The 20,335-nt window shown below is 41.8% G+C and overlaps 1 protein-coding gene across 2 annotated transcripts; it reads left to right on the forward strand.

Annotated features, from left to right (window-relative positions):
• Positions 1 to 4,778: 4,778 nt before the first annotated feature.
• Positions 4,779 to 16,973, forward strand: LOC115400594 (TRPM8 channel-associated factor homolog). 2 transcript variants are annotated; one of them, XM_030108588.1, is made up of 12 exons: positions 4,779 to 4,866; positions 7,937 to 8,604; positions 8,824 to 9,040; positions 9,242 to 9,527; positions 10,561 to 10,853; positions 11,094 to 11,268; positions 11,421 to 11,515; positions 12,341 to 12,551; positions 12,950 to 13,186; positions 15,235 to 15,458; positions 15,629 to 15,742; positions 16,406 to 16,973. In XM_030108588.1, the coding sequence occupies exons 2-12, from the start codon at positions 7,976 to 7,978 to the stop codon at positions 16,646 to 16,648; spliced, it is 2,724 nt and encodes a 907-aa protein (XP_029964448.1). In that variant the 5' UTR covers positions 4,779 to 4,866; positions 7,937 to 7,975; the 3' UTR covers positions 16,649 to 16,973. The 2 variants fall into 2 exon arrangements, with proteins under 2 accessions (XP_029964448.1, XP_029964449.1); XM_030108589.1 differs by having other exon boundaries at positions 4,800 to 4,861.
• Positions 16,974 to 20,335: the final 3,362 nt, after the last annotated feature.

The following is a 20,335-nucleotide window of genomic DNA, read 5'->3' on the forward strand; positions in this document are numbered from 1 at the left end:
ACCAACATCAGCTGGGTTAGTGCTGATTGATGGCCCTATAAACAGGTTGTTTTTTCACCAAGTAGTCAAACAAGACACATCTCATGATGGGTAATAGCAAGGAGCTCTCTCAAGACCTTCGCAGCCTGATTGTTGCTCAGCATCAGAATGGAACTGGTTACAGACTTATCTCAAAGAATCTGAGTATTCCAGTAAGCACCGTTGGGGCCATTATCCGCAAGTGGAAGAAGCATCACCTTATCATCAACAGGCCGCGCACAGGAGCTCCTCGCAAGATTTCTGACCAGGGAGTCAGAAAGATGGTCAGAAGAGTTCTCAAAGAGCCAAGGACCACCCGGAAAGCACTCCAGCAAGACATGGAGGCAGCAGGTACAAGTGTTACAGAGAAAACGATAGGCAATGCACTCCACCGCCATGGCCTCTATGGACGCTCAGCCCGCAAGACTCCGTTCCTCAAAAAAAGGCATGTTGAAGCTCGTCTAAAGTTTGCTAAACAGCATCTGGATAAGCCTGTGGAATACTGGGAGAATGTTGTCTGGTCAGATGAGACCAGAATTGAACTTTTTGGCTGTCATACTACACACCATGTTTGGAGGAGAAATGGCACTGCACATCACCCAAATAACACTATACCAACAGTGAAGTTTGGTGGTGGAAACATCATGGCATGGGGTTGTTTCTCATCTCGTGGTACTGGCAGACTTCATATAATTGAAGGAGCAATGAATGGAAACATCTATCGGCAAATTCTTGAGATGAACCTCCTGCCATCCACCAGGATGATGAAGATGAGACGGGGCTGGACCTTTCAACAGGACAACGATCCGAAGCACACGGCAAAGTTGACTCTCGAATGGTTTAAAAAAAAAGAAAATCAATGTGTTAGAATGGCCCAGTCAATCACCTGACTTAAATCCGATCGAACATTTGTGGAAAGAACTAAAGATAAGGGTTCACCAGAGGGCACCAAAGAATATTCAGGATTTGAAGACAATCTGTGCGGAGGAATGGGCAAAAATCACACCTGAGCAGTGTGGGCGATTAGTTCATACATACAACAAGCGTCTGGAAGCAGTCATTGCAAACAAAGGCTTCTCCACAAAGTATTAAACGAGTCTCAGATAGTGTGTTCAATACTTTTTTCCTGTGTTATTGCACTTAATTCCACATAATCACTATTTATGGATTTGAATGTTGTGATTTCTTTTCATGTGTGGATTATTTGAGTTAATACCAGTGTCTGGAAGAAATGTCACATGAATTGCATCTTTGGAAATAAATGTAATGACAAAACAGTCAATGCGTTCAATACTTATTTCCCCCATTGTATATAGGGGAGAGCGGGGTAATTTGTGCCAAGGGGCAAGTAGTGCCACCCCTATTATTTAGAAAACCATAGTAGTTTTTGGTCATGTGACCACATATTTTTGAAGAGGCATCCATTCCGCTCATCTTGCAAAAAAGGGAGACACATGGCTTGAGAGGTAAGCACATTTAAGTTCAAAAAACATTTTTTTGCCCTCCAAAGTAAAATTTCCATGGTTAAGGTTTTTTGATTGCTGTGTTTGAACAATTATAGAAAACTTTGAAAACATTTCACACATGTTTTATTGCTTTAGTAAGCTACTTCATGAGTCCATACAGTTAACATGATGCTAGCTCAGAACAGCTGGAGGAGGCATTTTTTTCAAAATGGTGGGCCTGGGGTAATTTGTGCCAAAGGACCTGGGGTAAGTTGTGCCACTGACACAACTTAACCTAACTTATGATTAAGTTAGAAGGGAGCGCAAGTTCATATTCCACTGCAGCAGTGACAAGTGGAACATCCAGTAGTAGGTCGAATCTGTGAAGATATTAAGATGCAGTTAGGTGCTCTTTTTTGATTTTTGATTTTGTTCTTAGCATGTGTTCATGTGGCACTGGGCCTTGTTGAAGCAAATTGGCCTTTGATGATGTTAAAACTTTAAATAAACATTAAACAAGTACTTTTGTATTTAATTTGTCTTGTTTTTATCTAGCATTATCATTTTTATATAAACTTTATTTCAGACACAGTTGGTCCATATGAAAAATACAAAAAACATTACAAAACACTACATTTCTGATATTAAAATGATCTTTTTTACTTCAGTTATAAGTGGCACAATTTACCCCAGTGTATTCTGACTAATGGCACAATTTACCCCACACTTGGGGTAAGTTGTGCCACAAAACCACTTTTTTTCCAAAGCTATATTTCTCACACAGTTTATTTAAGATCCAAAGTGATTGCTCCCAGGGATGCACAACATCCTAAACTGTATGAACATATTTTAGTTGCAGGTATTCCTGTTATCCCCTTGTGTAAAAGGCACTTTAAGTAAAAAATGGCACTACTTACCCCACTCTCCCCTATATATATATATATATATATATATATATATATATATATATATATATATATATATATATATTTATATATATATATATATATATATATATATATATATATGTATATATATGAATTTCATTAAAGTGTGCAAAATTAAGTAATCAAGTGAGATACATAAGAAAATAAAGTTGACATAATACTGCAATACTCAAAAGTAGCTGCCATGCTTTTGCCTTGGGTATCCAACATTTCCACCTAAAGTGCAAAATTAAGAAAAAAGCTTCTTACAAAAAGAGTAACGTATGTAAAAGTATGTGAATGTAAAATGTATGAGAAATGTTAATAATTGTATGGTCAAGTCTGTTTGTCCATCCTGTCTTCCTGCCGGTCCTCGTCGTTGCTTCGTCTGCTGCTGCCTTCTGACTGCAACTTTGGTTACTTCTTCCTGTGATAACAGAAAGACAGATGTTGTTTTTGGTATTTTTTTTTTTGCACTTTGCGTCAGCAGTGTACCATACTTCTATTTTGGAGATGTTTAACTTGATGTGTATTCAGCCCTTTCAGGCAGCACTGTGTTGCAATATTGGGAATAACCAAAATGCCATTCAGTTTATTTTTGTAAGACCCAGTATCACGACAAAATGTCGTCCCAGGGGACTGACAAAATCAAGTTATCATTATTATTATTATTATGGAATAACATTGTGCTATGCACACTCAAAACAACTATACAATATTATACTTAAGAAAAATAACTTAGAGCAAAATTAGAATGTCCACGTATCTATTTTGTGCATCTGTGAAAACAACTCTTTGCACAGAGTGCACAGAGTTTATGTCCTAAATACAATCTTATACCTTCCGATGTTTTGGTTGGCATTCAAGACGAGCTGCTTTTCAAAGTTTCTGTCCCCCAGCCGGTTTCTCCTGGGCCTGAAAGACAGAAAAAAATAAGAAAAAAAATTTGTTTTTTTTGTGATTATAATATACCCTAATTACTGTTTCTCAACTACTGTACATCACTATACCTATGACATGCTTTTATTTACTGTGTGTTGTGAAGACCATATTATTGTAAACTTGATATTGATAACACATGTTGAATATGCAGCACAATCATATTTATCATTACCTGAATATTTGACCACCGATGCTGAAGAGCCTCTCCACTGGCGCACTTCTCTCTAACTCGGTGGTTAGGGCCTGTAGATCCGCTCCGCGGGGTTGAGGTCCAGCAGCACTCGGGCTGCTTCTCCCTGAAGCGCGAGGGCAAGGCTCGTAGCGGTCTCCTCAGGGCTCCAGCTGTTTCACTGCGCTGCTCACTCCGCCTGAGCACGAGGCAAGATCTCTTTCTCCGGTGTATTTAGGCAGCTTGACGGGCGCTCTTCGCACGGCGGTGGAGACGGGTTTCGTCCCACTCTCAGTCAGATTAGCCGTGGCGTTAGCCTCGAGTCAGCGGTGACGTTCTTCATGTCGGCGGGCACGCCGTCTGCTTCTTCGCCGTCTGTAGCTGTCCGCTGGGCGGCCAGGTCCTTGGTGTGGTGGAGCTGTCAGGGATATCGGGAGCATGCTGTCCACTGGCCGACTCTTGGGAGCAGGCCCAAGAGGCAGCTCAGGCCCTTATTGACAGTTAGAAGAAGCTTTTCCAGGTCTTCCTTCCCATGCAGTCGCGAGTGCACCATGGCACTTCTGACACCAATGTGGCAACAAGCAGACTTCGAGGTGCAAGGAAACATAGGAAGCTTCACTCATGCAGCGAGGGCTTTTATTTCAAAAGCACACAAGCGAACACGCACACAAATATGCCGGCTCGCAGGACCCAGGTCATGTCCCCAGCAATCCCCCTGGCTCACGGTCCGACCATAAATAAACATAAATAAGCAAAAAGGGCAACAGAACATAAGAACAAGACAATAATCACAACTTCACAATAAAAGGGAACGACACACAACACAAATAAAACATCCCCACGAACGGGCCCAACACGAGTCCTCCCAGCTTGCCTCGTGGCATGCGGAGCGTGACAGCGACCCCCGGGTCACCAGAGTATTATAGCCAGTACATCTTTACTATCATGAAGTTAGAATTTCATTGACAATAACTTTAAGCTCCAGATTCATTGCTTTTATTGCAAGTGCTGTTGGAAAGTTGCACTTTCAATTTCTCTTCCTACACTGCTAAATAAACCATCATATAAGAATTTAACATTAGTATTATCACAAGAAATGATCCTATAACCAAGACGTGTATTTTTCACTTCAGCTCCAGTGCACTTCCTGTTGGTATTTTCCATCCCATGGAGGATGAAGGTGTGTCCCTTACTTCTGTCCACACACACACCCCATTCTGTTTCCATCCAGGAGATATAAATACAGGACTCTCGTCCTTTTCTCTCATTGCAGTCCTCCTGCAACTGAAGAGTTACCAGCTGAGGCAAAAGCAGTGTCTGACGTGGACCTGTGATCACTCCCGACTTTCACCAGCCCAGAAGTAAGGTATAGTAAAGTCCAATAGCAATCAATGTCATATATTTTGTCTGTTTCATGCATTTTCAATGTATTGGTGTGTCACATAAACCGCAGCAACCACTTAACCATAGTGGGGATAAATATTTGGTTTATTTCAGCGATGTAACTTTTTTTAATCTCTTAATTACAACAGTGACAGCTTATCTGGGAGAATGCATCTGTTTTCTTATTTTGCAGTATAGTGCATTGAAAAGGATAACTTACTTTAAATGACCTTTACTTATTATCTTTTTTTTTTTAATTGTCTCATTGTCTTGGGGAGCTAACTGTGTGCGCACCTTGAAAGAAGAAAAAAAGCAAGCTTAGTTTCCACTATTCATGTTCCAGAGTGTTTCAAAAGTTTGAATTGTCATGACTCTCTTTCAAATATCAAAATCTGATAAAACCCCTGAAAGCTTACTGACAGTAAGCTATCCCCTCATTAATCTGCCGTTACCCCTGCTCCAAGAAACAGGTTTGGACTTGAGTCAAATTTACACTGCTCATCTCCTCCTGTTTCCTCTATAATACTAAGTTTTTTGTCACCTTAATTTTAATTTTTGTTTTTATTTTCTGTATATATATTTACCTTGCTCGTATTGTGCTATTGTTGCACTGACTGCTCTAGGTGCCTTTTGAATCGCCCCTTGGGGACCAATAAAGTTTTTTGAATTTGAATTGAATAATTTTCCTAAAGTCTGAACTAACATGTCTGTTCACGGCGATGAGGCAGACCTGACATTAAATTCCAGCACATCAATTACCCTTTCCCCCCGTGTCATTAAACAGGCATTTGGCCTTTTTCTCACTGGTTACTGGATATGGTGCTATTTACACTTAAACTAAAACTCTAAACATAATTTATTTCATTGATATCAAATTCAGTAAATCTGTAGGTTAGCTTGGATTAATGTGGAACTGGAGCGTCAATAAGAGGATGAAAGGGGGGTAGATAATGCTGCCTGGGGAGACTGAGCCCAGATCAAACTTTTGGAAATCCAGTTTACCTGGATTCCATGAAGCCCAATAGATAAAATACTTCATTGTGATTTGTCTGTTTGACAAATCATGTTTGACACAAAAATCATGTTTGTGTTTGACCTGTGAGGGATTAGCGGCTTAACACTAAACTACCGCTTCTCAACAAGCAGGTGGTGTGAGAACAGAATTATGCACACTCAGAAATGAAGGATCCTCACCACAGCTGCCTGCTCCCCCATGGATATGAAGAAACCCAATGATTAGACAGAAACATCAACATATCTCAGCAAACCAACAGCATGCCAATACAAACAACACTGTGACTCATGTCACAAATCATGTTTGGGACCAAACTGGTCAAAACTCAGGGGAGGAACTCCACTCCTGGCTTCTTGCTTCTAGACTGGAGTGTATATCAGATAAATGCTCAGACGGGAGTATATGTTAAGCTTCACATGACTCTGTTAATCCTGCACTTGCAGAGTGAAGCCGAGGTTTATTTTCTTGAGAAGTTGCTTTCAGATATCTATCAACGACTTATTATAATGTTCATGACAGGCGAAGCGCTGGCAATTTAGGAGTCAGACGGAGGATAGACAGATGGCCAAAGAATCATCAATAATCCTACATTTGTCTTGATCCAGAGAAACAGCTTTGTGCGCATTCTTGTTATTGTAATTCCACCAAGGCCATTCATCATACAAATTAATTCATACATTTAAAAATGAATTAAAAAAAAACATTTAACACGTTTTTAAAAATAAAGCGCGCGCACACACACACACACACACACACACACACCAAATAGGTATTTTAAGAGGAAACATATATACAAATTCAAAGTGTTTGGTTTTAAAGAAATGTCTGTAATCTGACAAATTTTTGCAAGTATTTAAAGCGATACTTCAACATTTTGGCAAATTGGCCCATTTAGCGCAATTCTTTAGTCATTTCGAACAGCATACTTACTTTTTTTGTGAGGGCGAGCTGTTGTTTATTCAGAGGTGAGTCGGGGAAGGTTTTCGGGACGGACACAATGGAAGTGGAAGGTATTTTTGTTCCCCCTGAACACTAACAAATAATATTGTAGCGTTACGGCACTGAAGCAAATACTGGGAACTACTTTTTCTTTTGAAATCACTACACCCAGACGCCATGTTTAGTAAGTAGTTCCGTCTTAGCAATCTTCACATAAACAACTCAATCTCGTAATTTTGCATTAATATTTCACAGCGTAGTGAATGTGCGAATTATAACGTGTCCACCAAAGTGTTTTGGGGTTGTTGGATTGTGTATTTGATGAGTTTGACGAGGGGAACCAAAAATACCATTCACTTCCATTGTGTCCGTCCCGAAAACCTTCCCCGACTCACCTCTGAATAAACAACAGCTCGCCCTCACAAAAAAAGGAAGTATGGTGTTTGAAATGACTAAGGAATTGCGCTAAATGGGCCAATTTGCCAAAATGTTGAAGTATCGCATTAAGTAAGTCAATTTTTAAAAATTATTTGTACTGTACTTTTCACCGGCACTAGCAACACATTTCATTGACATTGGACAATTTACTGTCATGAATGAATGAATGACAATGACAGTAGTGAAAAATATGACTTCTTGTGTATATTTATAAAAGCTAGGCTGATTTGATGTTTCTCCAACCTAATGATAATAGTAATAGTATGATCATAGCTTTTTTTTATTTTTTATTTTTAATTCTGTGACCTCAGTTTCATTTAAACTTGAAACCACCATGCACTTAACATTTGTAGAAAAGAATGCTCTCATGGCGCAATAAACACATCGAACTACATGATCTCATGCAGCTCCATTATCTTTACCGTCAGTTAATTTTATTGACCCAGGGCCAATAAAACCTGTTCTTAGATTTCTCTTTAATTTCTTGTTCCTGCATGTTTATTATTTCAACTTCAAATGAACTCTCAGAAAGGTGATCTCTCTTGGTAATGGAAACAAACAGAGTTATGCTGTTTATATCCAGACTAGTTGCAGTTTTGAATTCAAAGATTGTAGGAAGGATGTGATGGAATATTAAAAACAATTCTCTTTCTTTTAACAGATCTTTATACAAATACAACTAACTTGAAATCAAGCTACAATGAATTCCAGCATGTGCCAGGAGTCCTACCGCTCTCTGATGAAAGGCCTGAGAGAGTTCGATCTGCGGAAGGAGGCTGTTCCCGGCGAGCTTGTGCTGTCTGGAGACGACGCTTTTCCCCTCTTAATGAACGGGCAAGGCCAGGTCCTGATGGCAGCCTCGCTTTATGGCCGTGGAAGGATCGTGGTTTTAGCTCATGAAACCTACACCTTCCCTGCTCTGGTAGAGAACGCCGTGACCTGGCTGAGAGGGGATGAGAAGAACAGCAGCTCTGTAGGGGTGCACGCAAAAATCAGCGGAGTTGCTGACAACCTCCGAAATTCTGGTTTCCAAGTCAACGTCGCCGATGCGTTCAGAGATGATCTGGGGGTTGGTGTGTACGTGACGGATGCCTACTGTGTGGATGCAGATGCAGATAGGCTGGTGGATTTTCTGAAAGCAGGAGGAGGAGTGCTGATAGCAGGGCAAGCAGGGCACTGGGCCTCAGTCAACCCAAACAAGAACACATTTCTCCAGTTTCCAGGAAATAAAGTGTCAGGAGTGGCAGGGATCTACTTCACAACGCAGTATGGATCAAAAGAAAAACTGCCTGTTCAGCCCCAAGTTCCATCATCCTGGAAAGCTCTCGGGTAAGAATATATTTGTCTCTTACGAGAATTAAAGTAGTTGTAAGTGAAACGCATGCATTGTTCAATTTGTTGTCTCAAAGTTCATCTGTATGATATCCATTTCTGCAAAAACATAGTCTGCTAAGATTTGTCCCAGAAAACCACATAAACATTCAACAATCTCTGAATTTACCACCGTGTGAACCCATGTTTACATTTCTCTCCTCTTCTTTCGTACAGTGTTGGTAAGGACTTCAAGGAAGACCTTGCGTTCCTACTGAACGGGACTTCACAGTCTGACTTTCGTTCGAATCTTCTAACTTCTGACATTCTGACCCATGGGCCTCTGGCCTTCCCGATTGGAGTCACTGGGAAGGGCCACTCTTTCCTGGCAGGAGGCTACTATGGGCGAGGACGGGTCATTGTGGTGACCCATGAAAGGATTCCTTCCATCGGGGTACAGCTCAAATTATGACTTCAGCATTTGTTTTTATTCCTTTGATAAGATGCAGCATAATATATGATGTTTTGACAGGCAAAAATTGTTTGATTTTTTGGGGGTTTTAAAAATAGCACTACTGAAGCTGGTTTAGCTAAATCCATACTACATTGTCTGTTTTAGCCATGAACTTATTTGTTTTGTTTTTTTTGTTTACAGAGCTTGGCTTCATTTTGGAACAAAGCCATTCAGTGGCTGGCCCAAGGCCGGAACGGGGTGGTTGGTTTTGACCAAGGACTTGATCTCATCAGTGGCGTGGAGCTAAAGTGCGAGAAAACAGCTTTCAGGAGGGACCTGAATGTGTTCGTGTGTAAGGCGTACGACGATAAACATGCAGAGGAAATCCAAGACTTTGTTGCGCAGGGAGGAGGCCTGCTGATTGGTGGACACGCTTGGTACTGGGCATCAACTCACCCTGATCAGAACCCAATGACTGATTTTCCAGGTACAATGATAACTCTCAAAAAATTGAAGAAAAAGTGCACTTCTGTTATGAAACAAAATGCAGCCAGAAAGAATCAACAGCATTATTTTTTTTCAGCATTTTGTTATGTTTTCACCTTATTCCAAATTGAATTCACTCCAGTGTGTTCCTCAAAATATTCCTCACAATACCCGATGCTGACACTGTCGAAGTTTATTTGTTCATATGAACTTTGCTGATTTATTAAACATTTTTAGAGAAATTTCAGAAATCCTTCAGGAATAAAGCTTTAGCACGACAAAATGTGGAAAAGTGAAAAGCTGTGGACACTTTCCAGATGTACTGAAGCATGATCATACCTGTGTGGAATGTTGGGCTGCAGTAAAAAAAAAGAATAACTGTTGCTTAACAAAATAAAGAAAGGAGTAAAAGAAAACAGTCATCAAAAAAATGTATCAGCATGTACTTACAAGACAGCACAGGAACAAATGTATTGGAGGGGATGAGGAACATACAACCCACAGTGGAGAATCTATAATTAAAAGCAAAAAGTGAGTGGGTGACAAAAGTCGTCAGATACCCTCTGGAGATCAGTTTATCATGACTACACAAACTGAAAACATGAAATACACAGAGGAGCTTATGAGATCAGACTATGACTAAGAAAGAACAGGAGATGATGGGACAAAGTGAGACACACATAGAAAGTTATGAGCCTGAACCTCAGACCATCGAACTCTAGACAACTACTCTCTAGTTGTGCAGGGAATTTAGAAGGGAATTTAGAAGGAATCCTGAGTTGCATTAATAGTTGGCCACTGGCCCCATTTTACTGTGAATGGGAGTGTTCAAAATATTTTTGAAAAATCTGACAAGATCGTTTGTTTTTTTTAAAATAAAAACGATTTTTTTATAAACTGTTATGTTATTGCTTGTAGTAACTAGTAACTATCAATCAGTTGTTACTCTGCATGTGACTAAAACAGAACACATCTATTCATTGTCGCACAGAACAAGATGAGATCAAGTCACCTTTATGTTTCTTCCGTTTCAGGCAACAAGATCCTGAACAAAATGGGATTGAGTGTGTTGAAGGAAAAAATCGAGACAGGCGATGCTCCTGAGCCAAAGCAGCCTTTGAGCAGCAACTTCAACTTCCGTCAACTCCTGAAGCGCTTTGTTAGTCACGTCATTGAGGGTGAAGAACTTACCGACCAAGAGCAGCGGTGGCTTTTAAAGCTGGGAAAACAGGCTGTCAACTACCTGAACTTGAAGGCTCATGATAGCTACGCCTACACACAAGTGCTGGCTTTCCTCACCGAGATTGTGAAGCGTGGCGTGCCAGAGGTGAGCTTCATGAAATTCTATGAATTTAATTACTTGTATTGTAAATTATCTTCCACAATATGTGCTGGCAAAACACACGAGTAGCAAATACATAAATCAAATCCATGTTTAGCTTTTCTTGGTGATATGTGAAAAAGTTGCCCATTGCTGTCATTTATTCATTCCTTAGGATTCATAAATTCATACTGTCAGTCGCTCTTTTAAATGGTCTGTTACTCTTTTTCATCAATTGATTTCAAGGTGAGTGAGGAGAAACCTCTGAGGAATCCCAAAGACCTTCTCCTCCTTCACGTGGCAACAGAAGTGTTCAGAGTGTCTCGGGATCCTGATGCCCTCCTGCCATACCTGATCAAGAAGGACGCCTCCATGCCCGTCGTGCACAAGCAGCGAATCCAAATTAATGTTAAAACCAAAGGTCAGTGTTGTTAGTAAATGTATCCAATGGCAAGATGAACATGAAGGACAATTGTTTGTCCAGTGCTAATTTATATCACATGAATGTAAATGTTGATTGTGATTGTTTCACATTTGCCCCAGAGTGATGTTTTGCTTCCTTTTGGTGAACAGATGGAGAGGAGTGGATCAGCACAGGTCTGTACCTCGCTCCTGGCGTGAAGACCGACATGATTATGCCAACTAGCATCGTCAACAGGAGATGGATGGTAAAGAATAAAAAACGTGCTGGGTACATCACTGTTTCGTCAGTTGTCTGCTAATTCAGGCTACCAAGTCAAGCTTATCTGACAGTATGAAAATATGAGTGAAAGGGGGAGTCCCAGTTGGCTTTGAGGAGTGACCTCCAGAGAATGGGAGCAGAAGCAGATGTGAACTCTTCCACTAGACCTCTGCTTTACTGTACATGTGTGGGCTGTGACTGGAGGTTACTGCTGGCTGAATTGTGCTGGTGAAGGAGTTTGGACAGATTTGATGAGCTACAGGTAATTTAGGGCTTTGCAAGTCATGGAGATGATTTTGAACTGGGCAGCGATGGAGTTTTTGGAAAACAGAGATGATTGGATGATGAGCATGAGAGTGGGTGAGAAGTGGAGCAGCACAGTCCTTGATGTGCCAGAGCTTCTTGAGAGTCTTTGTTGGTGAGCATGTTAGTGTTGCAGTAGTCCAGCCGGATAGCCAGGTGTGATGAGGGTCTGGGAAGGAAATGCATGGGTGGAGCTTAGGATCGTGTTGAGATGGAAGAAAACCGTTTTGATCAAAAGAAGATGAACCTCAGCAGTACAGGAAACTGCGGGCCTGTTGTTGCTAAGACTGCTGTTATGGAAGTATTTTCTGTGTGTTTTTTGGTTTACTGATTACAAGTAGGTTAAGCCAGGTGGCCAGAGATGGTGAGATGGGATCATGATTTAATGCATGGTCAGAACAGTGAAAGAAGAAAAAATCAGAATGTGACCATGGCGAAAATTTGACATGTTGAGTATTTCAGTGAAGTCAGTTTTAAAGTTGCTGCACCCGCTAACTGTTGTCCACAGGTACAGATAAGCTGCCAGACCGACTACCTCAACCACGGAGAGCTGAAGAGGGCGCCGAGTGTTTCTGAGCGATTCCCAATAACCTCAGAAGTCATGCAGGTGTGGAACCTGTGGGGGGGGCTGATCTACCTGGTGGCTCCAACTAAGACAACCGTGGAAGGGCAGGAGGTCATAGTGCAGACAGCTGTGTCTGCCCCATACTACAAACATGGTGAGTCTGCGTCACTGTGGTTTCAGAAGAGTCTCCTAGAAAAAGCACCAATCCATGATGAGGGAGTCACATAGTTATTCATAGTTATCATTTATACTGATTCTGCACGTTGTCTAAACCTCATAATTACTCAAGGCTCGAGGTTGTGTCTAATTTGTAGGAAGCATGCGGATTATTTAGCATTTGTTGAGTGATAGTAAGTTCTGTTCTATGCAGGAATTCCATTTAATCTGCTCAAAGAAGACAAAGGATAAATCTGAATTTTGCAGATTTATTAGTCACAATTAGCGTCATTCTTGGGTGTCTGCCCATACTTGTGTGAACTTATTTGTCATTCATTCTGCCCATAATTCAGCTTTCTAATCTTTTATGACATCGTTTTTTTTTTTTCATCTCAGGTGCAACGAAATTAGATGACTGGGCACAACTGCGATCAGCTCCTTCACCCTGGGCAGAGTTGGAGTTTGACAATATCATCCTGACTTTACCATCGCGCTTCGTCCGTGACCTGGAGCGCCCCGATGAGGCGGCCAAGCTCTGGAACAGCATCATGAAAGGCATTGCAGAACTGGCGGTCATACCGGAGAAATTTGCTCGCAAGGAACGCATCGTTGCAGATGTGCAGATTTCAGCTGGTGAGCATGTTTTCAGAATGTTACTCATGGCTGCATTCAGAGTGTGGCATCAAGCCTCCATTTCACCTATGGGCTGCAGATTAGCTTAGTTTAAATGAATTGATTTTATTTAGAGTGACCAAGCGTCTTCTTTTACCTGGACATGTCCACTTTTTATGTCTTGTCCGGGGCGTCCGGGCGGGTTTTTTAAATTCAGGGACATGTCCGGGGTTCACTGTTTCTCATTTGTTAACGTAAATTGACCAGCGCTTTGCACACAATGCTATGATGATACTTTGTCACGTGACGTAATTACCGAGAGGCTGCCTTGTGAGCCGATTTGCGCCGCACGCACACATACACAGACGGAGCGGAGCAGAGCAGACGGTTCTGCTCAGACAGCGGAGCACAGAAAATGCCTCAGCTTAAAGCTCGTATCTGGAGTTTCCGTTTGTTTCCGACGGATTGTGGCAATCTCGACGGGCGGCGGCGACAGTGAAGGAGACCACTCTTTAGTTCACAAGCGATGAAGTTTATTGTTACAACAACTGAACCCAAGTACGCACCAGCACCCTTCCAACATCGCACACAGGCAGGTCCCTCCCCCACAGGTCCCCCTGAGCCACAGTGCTCAAACAAACGAAAACAAAGGGATATTAAACAGTGGCAACAGCACACGAAGAGTAAACAAAACACACCCATAATGAAACGAAACATGAATAAACCACACATAACACAAAAACTGGCCCGAAACGGCCCAAAACCCAGTCCTATTACCCATGGTGCCTAGCAGCAAACACAGTCAACAGGGCAGCGGCCCTCGAGCGACCCCCGCGGCTGCTACAGTATGTATAATTTTTTAACAGAGCTTAAATACGGTGTGTTTCCACCGGATGCAACGCAAATTTTTTGTGCGATGACATTACATACAAAGTCAATGTAATGACGCGATTGTCGCTCAATCTTGAGCGACAGGTGGGGGACGGTGAGCGATGACATGGCGGGCAGCTGGCGGCGAGCGTTTCCAGCGAAAAATCTGCGCGCCCTTCAACTTGCACCAGTCGGCCCCATCCACCGCTCGCCGCTCACCGCCCGAAGCCCGCCGCTTCATCACTCGTCGCTCATCGCTCGAGTTGAAATAATTGAACTTTTCAAGCGAATTCGCGCCAGGACAGCCTATCAGCGTGGAAGTCTTCACGGACGTGCTGACGTAGGGCATGTAGGACTCCGACCACGCAAAACAGTGGGCGTGATGCCAAGGCGAGCGGCGTGCTCAATTGTTCACCGCTTCTGGTGGAAACACAGCGTCAGCCTGAAGTAGCGCTGGAACCGGTTGTCCAGGCGCAGCTCCTGCAGAAGACGGTGGAACTCACCGAGCTCAGACCGCCTCCGGAGGGCAGCATGCATCCAGAAGCGGCCGCAGCCGGAGCTAACTTCCGCATGCCAAATACAGAGCAGTGATGGCGGTGGGCAGAGCCATCTCAATCTCAATATTTATTTGTAAAAGCACTTCTCATATTCATAAAAAAATGCAAAGTGCTGAACAGTAAAAACAGTCATAAAAACAAAAAAAAAGAACAAAAACCGCACGATTGATCAGTATGTACTCACACACACACACACGCACACACACACACACACACACACACACACACCACACACACACACACACACAAACACAGATCGCCAGGTGCACACAGGACTGTGGGACAAACAGAAGAATCCTGCCCACTGCTGCTGTGCAGGAGACGGTGATGAGGAGGGCTGTGATGTTTCTGCAGGATGTTTTGTGTTGCATATTTGTACCAGCGTGACGCGTCGCGCGACTGAATTCACACACCAGGGACAAAACTCGGGCGTCTAGCGTGGCACGGTGTCATTTGTCACGCGAATGCAGTCGCGTTAAACGCGTCCGATGGAAACACACCGTTAGTCTGGTTCGATACTATAATATAATATTAGCATAAAGCATGTAAAGTAAAGTAAAGTAAAGACTTCATGTAAAGTATTTTCACCCATAGTTACTTTCAGCCAAGAGTCAGGACAGATTTTTTTTTTTCTCCTTCCAGGTTCTATGCATGCAGGCTATCCAGTCATGATGCGCTCATCTGAAGCATCTGAGCTGGTTAACCTGAAACGTGCCAGGATCAAAGGTCTGTGGGGAGAAGTTCATGAACTGGGACACAACCAACAGCGAACCGCTTGGGATTTCGAAAAACAGACCGAAGAGGCCACATGCAACCTTTGGTCAGTGTACGTGCATGAGGAGAAGCTGGACCTCAACAGAGCACAGGTACTGTTGAGAACATCTCGAGCCACACCTGAAAAGACCAATTTTGAAGTGTTTATCATCTTGCAGCTCTTTATCTCTACTTTGTGGTCACTGTGTTTCAGTGGATTGTTATTTTGTTTTTGTTTACAATGTATGTTATTCCTCTCATGAGTTTGATGTCTTCAATGCAGGCTCATTCTGCCTTGACCAAACAGAGTCGAGACTCTACTGTTGATAAGTATGTCAAAGCGGGAAGAAAGCTCATCGAGTGGAACAACTGGACAGCTCTTGAGACCTACTTGCAGGTGTGGAAAAAATGTTATGGGATAGTCTTTGGTTGTTGTATGGTACTTCCAAATTCACAAATGAAAAACTCACTGAGTATATACAAATATACAACTTCAAAGCTTGTTGTGTTGAAACACTGCAGAGGAGAATATTAAAAACTGTTTTGTTTTGTTTTTATATGAAGACATTTCTCCACGTAAGAAGCTTTGATAGACACCACACGCTGCACAGGGGTGTAGTGGTTTACACTCTCACTTTCCAGTAAAAAAACCCCAGTATGAGTCCGTGCCAACCGGATCTCCCTCTGCATGTGTATGCAATTGCTCCAACAGTACTACGACTTGCATTAGTATGAAAGTATGATTATGTGGTATTCAAAATGAACCTCTCAAACCTTGTAGGTTTGTTTTCTCTTTGTTATATCAAATCATTTCTCGGCTTGTCATGATAGCCTAAAGACCTGGTTTATATAATTGTTTATTAAAAGTAAACACGGTTTATCTGTTTATCTGCTGATGATCTAATATCACTAATTAACTGACAGTGGGCTCATCGATATTACATTCTGGATACTCCTGTTGTCATACTGTTGGGTAAAATTGCTTTCGACTCCCTTATTGAATAGTCAAGTCTTTTCATCCCTTTACGTCTGTTCACATTTCTCTGTCTTTGTCCTGCAGCTCCAAGAAAAGTTTGGCTGGGATGCCTTTAAGCAAGTCTTCTCTGCCTACCACACCATGAGCGATGTCCCGCGTGACAACGTAGGGAAGATGAACCTGTACACCGAGACCTTCTCACAGAAGGTGGGGATGAACCTGACTGGGTTCTTCAAGGCCTGGGGGTGGCCCATTGAGAGCGACACCGAGAAGAAACTCTCCCATCTGCCTCTGTGGAGCGATCATCCCATGGCCAACTACATCTGAGTGTTACTCTGCCACTGATTGAGATCCACATGACAACTGAAAGTGAATAATGAGTGGTTTATCTATAACAACCCTCACAACTGCTGATTGTTTCAGTGATGTCAAGCATGAATTATCTATCTATCTATCTATCTATCTATCTATCTATCTATCTATCTATCTATCTATCTATCTTCAAATGAATTTCTATGAAAATGAGATTTGATATGGCAAAGTGATTTCTTGATAATGATCAACTGCACAAACCTAAGCAGAAATTAATCATGGAAAAAATGTAGGAAGTGACTGGAAGAAACCAATAATCAATAAAGTCTTGTCAACAACATTGTGAGCAAGTTTTCTTTAAGGAGATTTGAATCATTCTTTGAAAAGTATTCATGCAGCTAAGGCTCGAAATAAAGTATGCCAAAAATGGATAAAACTTGATTGCTTGAATACAATATAGAAGGTATACATCCAGACCACAATGGGGTCCTAACAAAAACCCTAAGCTGCTTTCACAAAAAATAAGACATCGTCAACTCTTATTCGGACTCAAGTCAGATCAAGTGAGGTTTGTTCACTGTAAAGAACTGTACTTTAATATACTGGAAAAAGTATATGCTCAGCTCTCCAAATCGTTTAATTCAGGTGTTCAAATCACTTTCATGGCCATGGCTGTGTACAGTCAAGCACTTAGACATATAGACTATTTCTACAAGAATTTGTGAAAGAATTGCCCGCTCCTGGGAAAATTAAAAACGTGTCATAGGATTAAGTATGATACATCATTGTAAGGGACTTGATCAGGCGATTACGATGATGTCAGACTGGAAGTTTGAATTTGCTCCTGCTCAGAGATATTGACCTTTGAACTTTGACTTTGGTGCTTCTTTTAAAGGTTCTTTTTTAACAATAAAAAATGCTAGAATCATGTCATTGTCATATCAATCATTTGTATAACCAACTGTTATACAAAGCTCTTGAACTCTCCTTTCCTGTCAGGTTTGATTTGATGTTATCACCAGCAGGGGGCTTGACGATATCTGGTAAAAACTAAATTGCACCTATGTATATCAGTTTCGTTTGAAAAAATAGCCCAAAGGAGCATGTTCCTCGTCAATCTAAACCCCTAAACGTGCTTATTAGGGACCGAGCCCAGAGGGCAAGGTCTCTATTGTTCTTTGTCCGTTTGTTCATCTATTACTCTCCTGACCGGAGTTTGACCCCAAATTTGACCCCCTAAATATGAACAAAAGCTCATCAAATTTGGCACGCACATCATGACCGGTGAAAAATTTTATAAAATGGAAAAATTTACCCCATCTGCTCTCTAGCGACACCTAGAAACAGTAAAATAGGCGCCACGGCCCGTAGGAATGTCGCAGAGAGATCAAACCAATGTTGACGCATTCGTCTCATCAAGATCTACATTTCGCGTGCTGACACCCCTGACCTAAATCCAACAGGAAGTCCGCGATTTCCCTTTCAATGTAAAACTTTGCTCAAAATCACTCCTCACAAAAAAATTTTCTGCTCCGAGACCATTTGTCGTACAGACATCAGACTAACGCGACATGATAGAGGACACGTTTGTCTACAAAAGTTGTTAAAAACTTTGTGAAAGTTGGAAGTCTGAAATCCAGCCTTGCTCCTGCCCTCATCCGTTATAATGGGAAAAAAAAGAAGAAAAGTCCCCTTTTTTCAGCACTTCGAACAAGTGTGGAGTGTGGTTAAACCGTGACTCCTATCAACAAAACGAGCACACGTGAAGCATCACAAGGTCCTTCTGAACAAGATGATGTAACATAAGTGGGGAAAGTTTCATGATATATGTACGTTTTCACGAGTATGAAAAGGGGTGCGCTCTACATTTTTTTTGCACTCAGTTATAATGGAGCCGGATGGCGGAAAATCTCGCGCTTCTCACAAACTGAGGCCCCTACCGTCCAAACTAAAAGTCTGACTGCTCTGAAAGCCTCACCAACTGAAAGACAACTAATTTTCCTATCAAACGTGATATTTTTTGTTCAGTTTTTCCAAACAGGAAAGAAACAAGCAGCAGTTGTTTCCCAAACAGAAACTTTTATTTTCTCCTCTCTCCCACTCTAACTGACATGACCATATATGGGCGTACAGTTTAGGGCTGAATGATATGGGAAAAATTTCATATCTCGATATCCATGCCAGATATCTCGATATCGATACGATATATTACAATGGATTCAGTGAAAGTTAAACATTTTTCAGAAAAATAAAAGCATACAGGGCATGAAATTCGTCAAAATTTTAACAGGCCCTCCAAATATTTTCAGCAGGTCCTCAGAAAATTTTAACAGGTCCTCACAAGTTTTAACAGGTCCTTAGTTTTCAATTTTGTAAAATGCTGATCAAAAATAGGATCCAACAATAATTTTTTAATTAACTGTGGTATTTTGTTGTGCTTGTTTAGTTCTGTTTATATCTATTTGCTGCACTGTGTCTGGGATGGTATATCTTCTTATGCTATATGGCCCACCCTAAGTTGCAAATTTATAAAATGATTTTTATTTTGTTGCAGGTATGCATGTTGCTAATTGCTGATTGAAGCATCCCGGCTTTGACAAGTTCCTTTGGTGGTGGTGGCACATTAACGCTAGAATCCATACCAGCACAAATCACATTTCATATAATGTAGCTGCACCAAATTGAAACAAAGTATTTTAGCTAAGATCCTGCTGATGGCTGTGAATGTTAGTGTAGATTCTGATTCTATTCAGTTCTTAATCTGACCAGGTTTTGTCTCTGTATGTATCAGACCCTAGAGGACCTCTCTCACTGATGTTCATGGATGTCGTTCTGTATTTGCGCCCATGCCTGCAGCTGTGATTGCCTCATTCAGGGGTGGAGAACTGTAGTATCGCAGTAAATCAATAACTGTTTCGGTAGATTTGCACATTTACAGTTACTACTGTTTACACCCATTGCTGTCCTTGTGTTCTGAAGTATTTGTTGTTTGGAGTTCACAGCAGCGCCTGAATCAAGCAGTACCTCCTTCAATCCAGCAGAGGGCGCATTGTGATTGTTAGCTGCATAGTGCAGCGTGAAGCACAGAGAAGAAGAATGCAAAAATGGAATCCCAGAGTTACGAGGCGTGTTGGTTATGACTGATTCATTAAAAGAGAAGCAACGCAATGTCATGAAAAAAAAAAAAACCAACAGGCAGTAAGGACCTGCTTATATGGCACCTAAACCGGCGGAGATTCCATCTCAATTGGTCCCCGCCGCCATTTTATAGGGAATTTCGCGCCCTGATACAAAAGAATGTAAAAAAATGCATTTTTTTTTTTTTTTTTAATGAGAACTCACTGCCACTACCACCAAATTCGTTTCTGCAGATTCTGCAGAAGCCCTCTCTACAGCTCTCATGTTGTTGTGCTTTCTCCGCTGCATGTAGCACATGCGAGTGTGCGTCTCAGTCTCCCTCCTGCCCCTCCCTCTGATGTTTCTCATTGGCTGCCATCAGCTGTCAACCAGTAAACGAGGTTTGTGGTTGGCTGGCCTGACCTGTGCACGGGCAAGCTTACATGCAGGGCAAGCAGGGGAAATCTTGATATCGTCGATTTTGGCAAACTAATGTCCTGAATGTTCATATCCCGATATCGATATGATAACGATATATCGTTCAGCCCTAGTACAGTTCATTTAAGGTGCGTTCACACTGGACGC

This window comes from Salarias fasciatus, chromosome 14, assembly GCF_902148845.1.
Source record: "Salarias fasciatus chromosome 14, fSalaFa1.1, whole genome shotgun sequence".
Lineage (NCBI taxonomy): Eukaryota > Metazoa > Chordata > Actinopteri > Blenniiformes > Blenniidae > Salarias > Salarias fasciatus.

Bases quoted from the DNA above. Each gene is read 5' to 3' on its own strand.
- LOC115400594 (XM_030108588.1), top strand. From the start codon at position 7,976: ATGAATTCCAGCATGTGCCAGGAGTCCTACCGCTCTCTGATGAAAGGC. The intron at 9,041-9,241 runs GTACAGCTCAAA...TTTTGTTTACAG, and splicing joins AAAGGATTCCTTCCATCGGG to AGCTTGGCTTCATTTTGGAA. The intron at 15,743-16,405 runs GTGTGGAAAAAA...TTTGTCCTGCAG, and splicing joins CTCTTGAGACCTACTTGCAG to CTCCAAGAAAAGTTTGGCTG.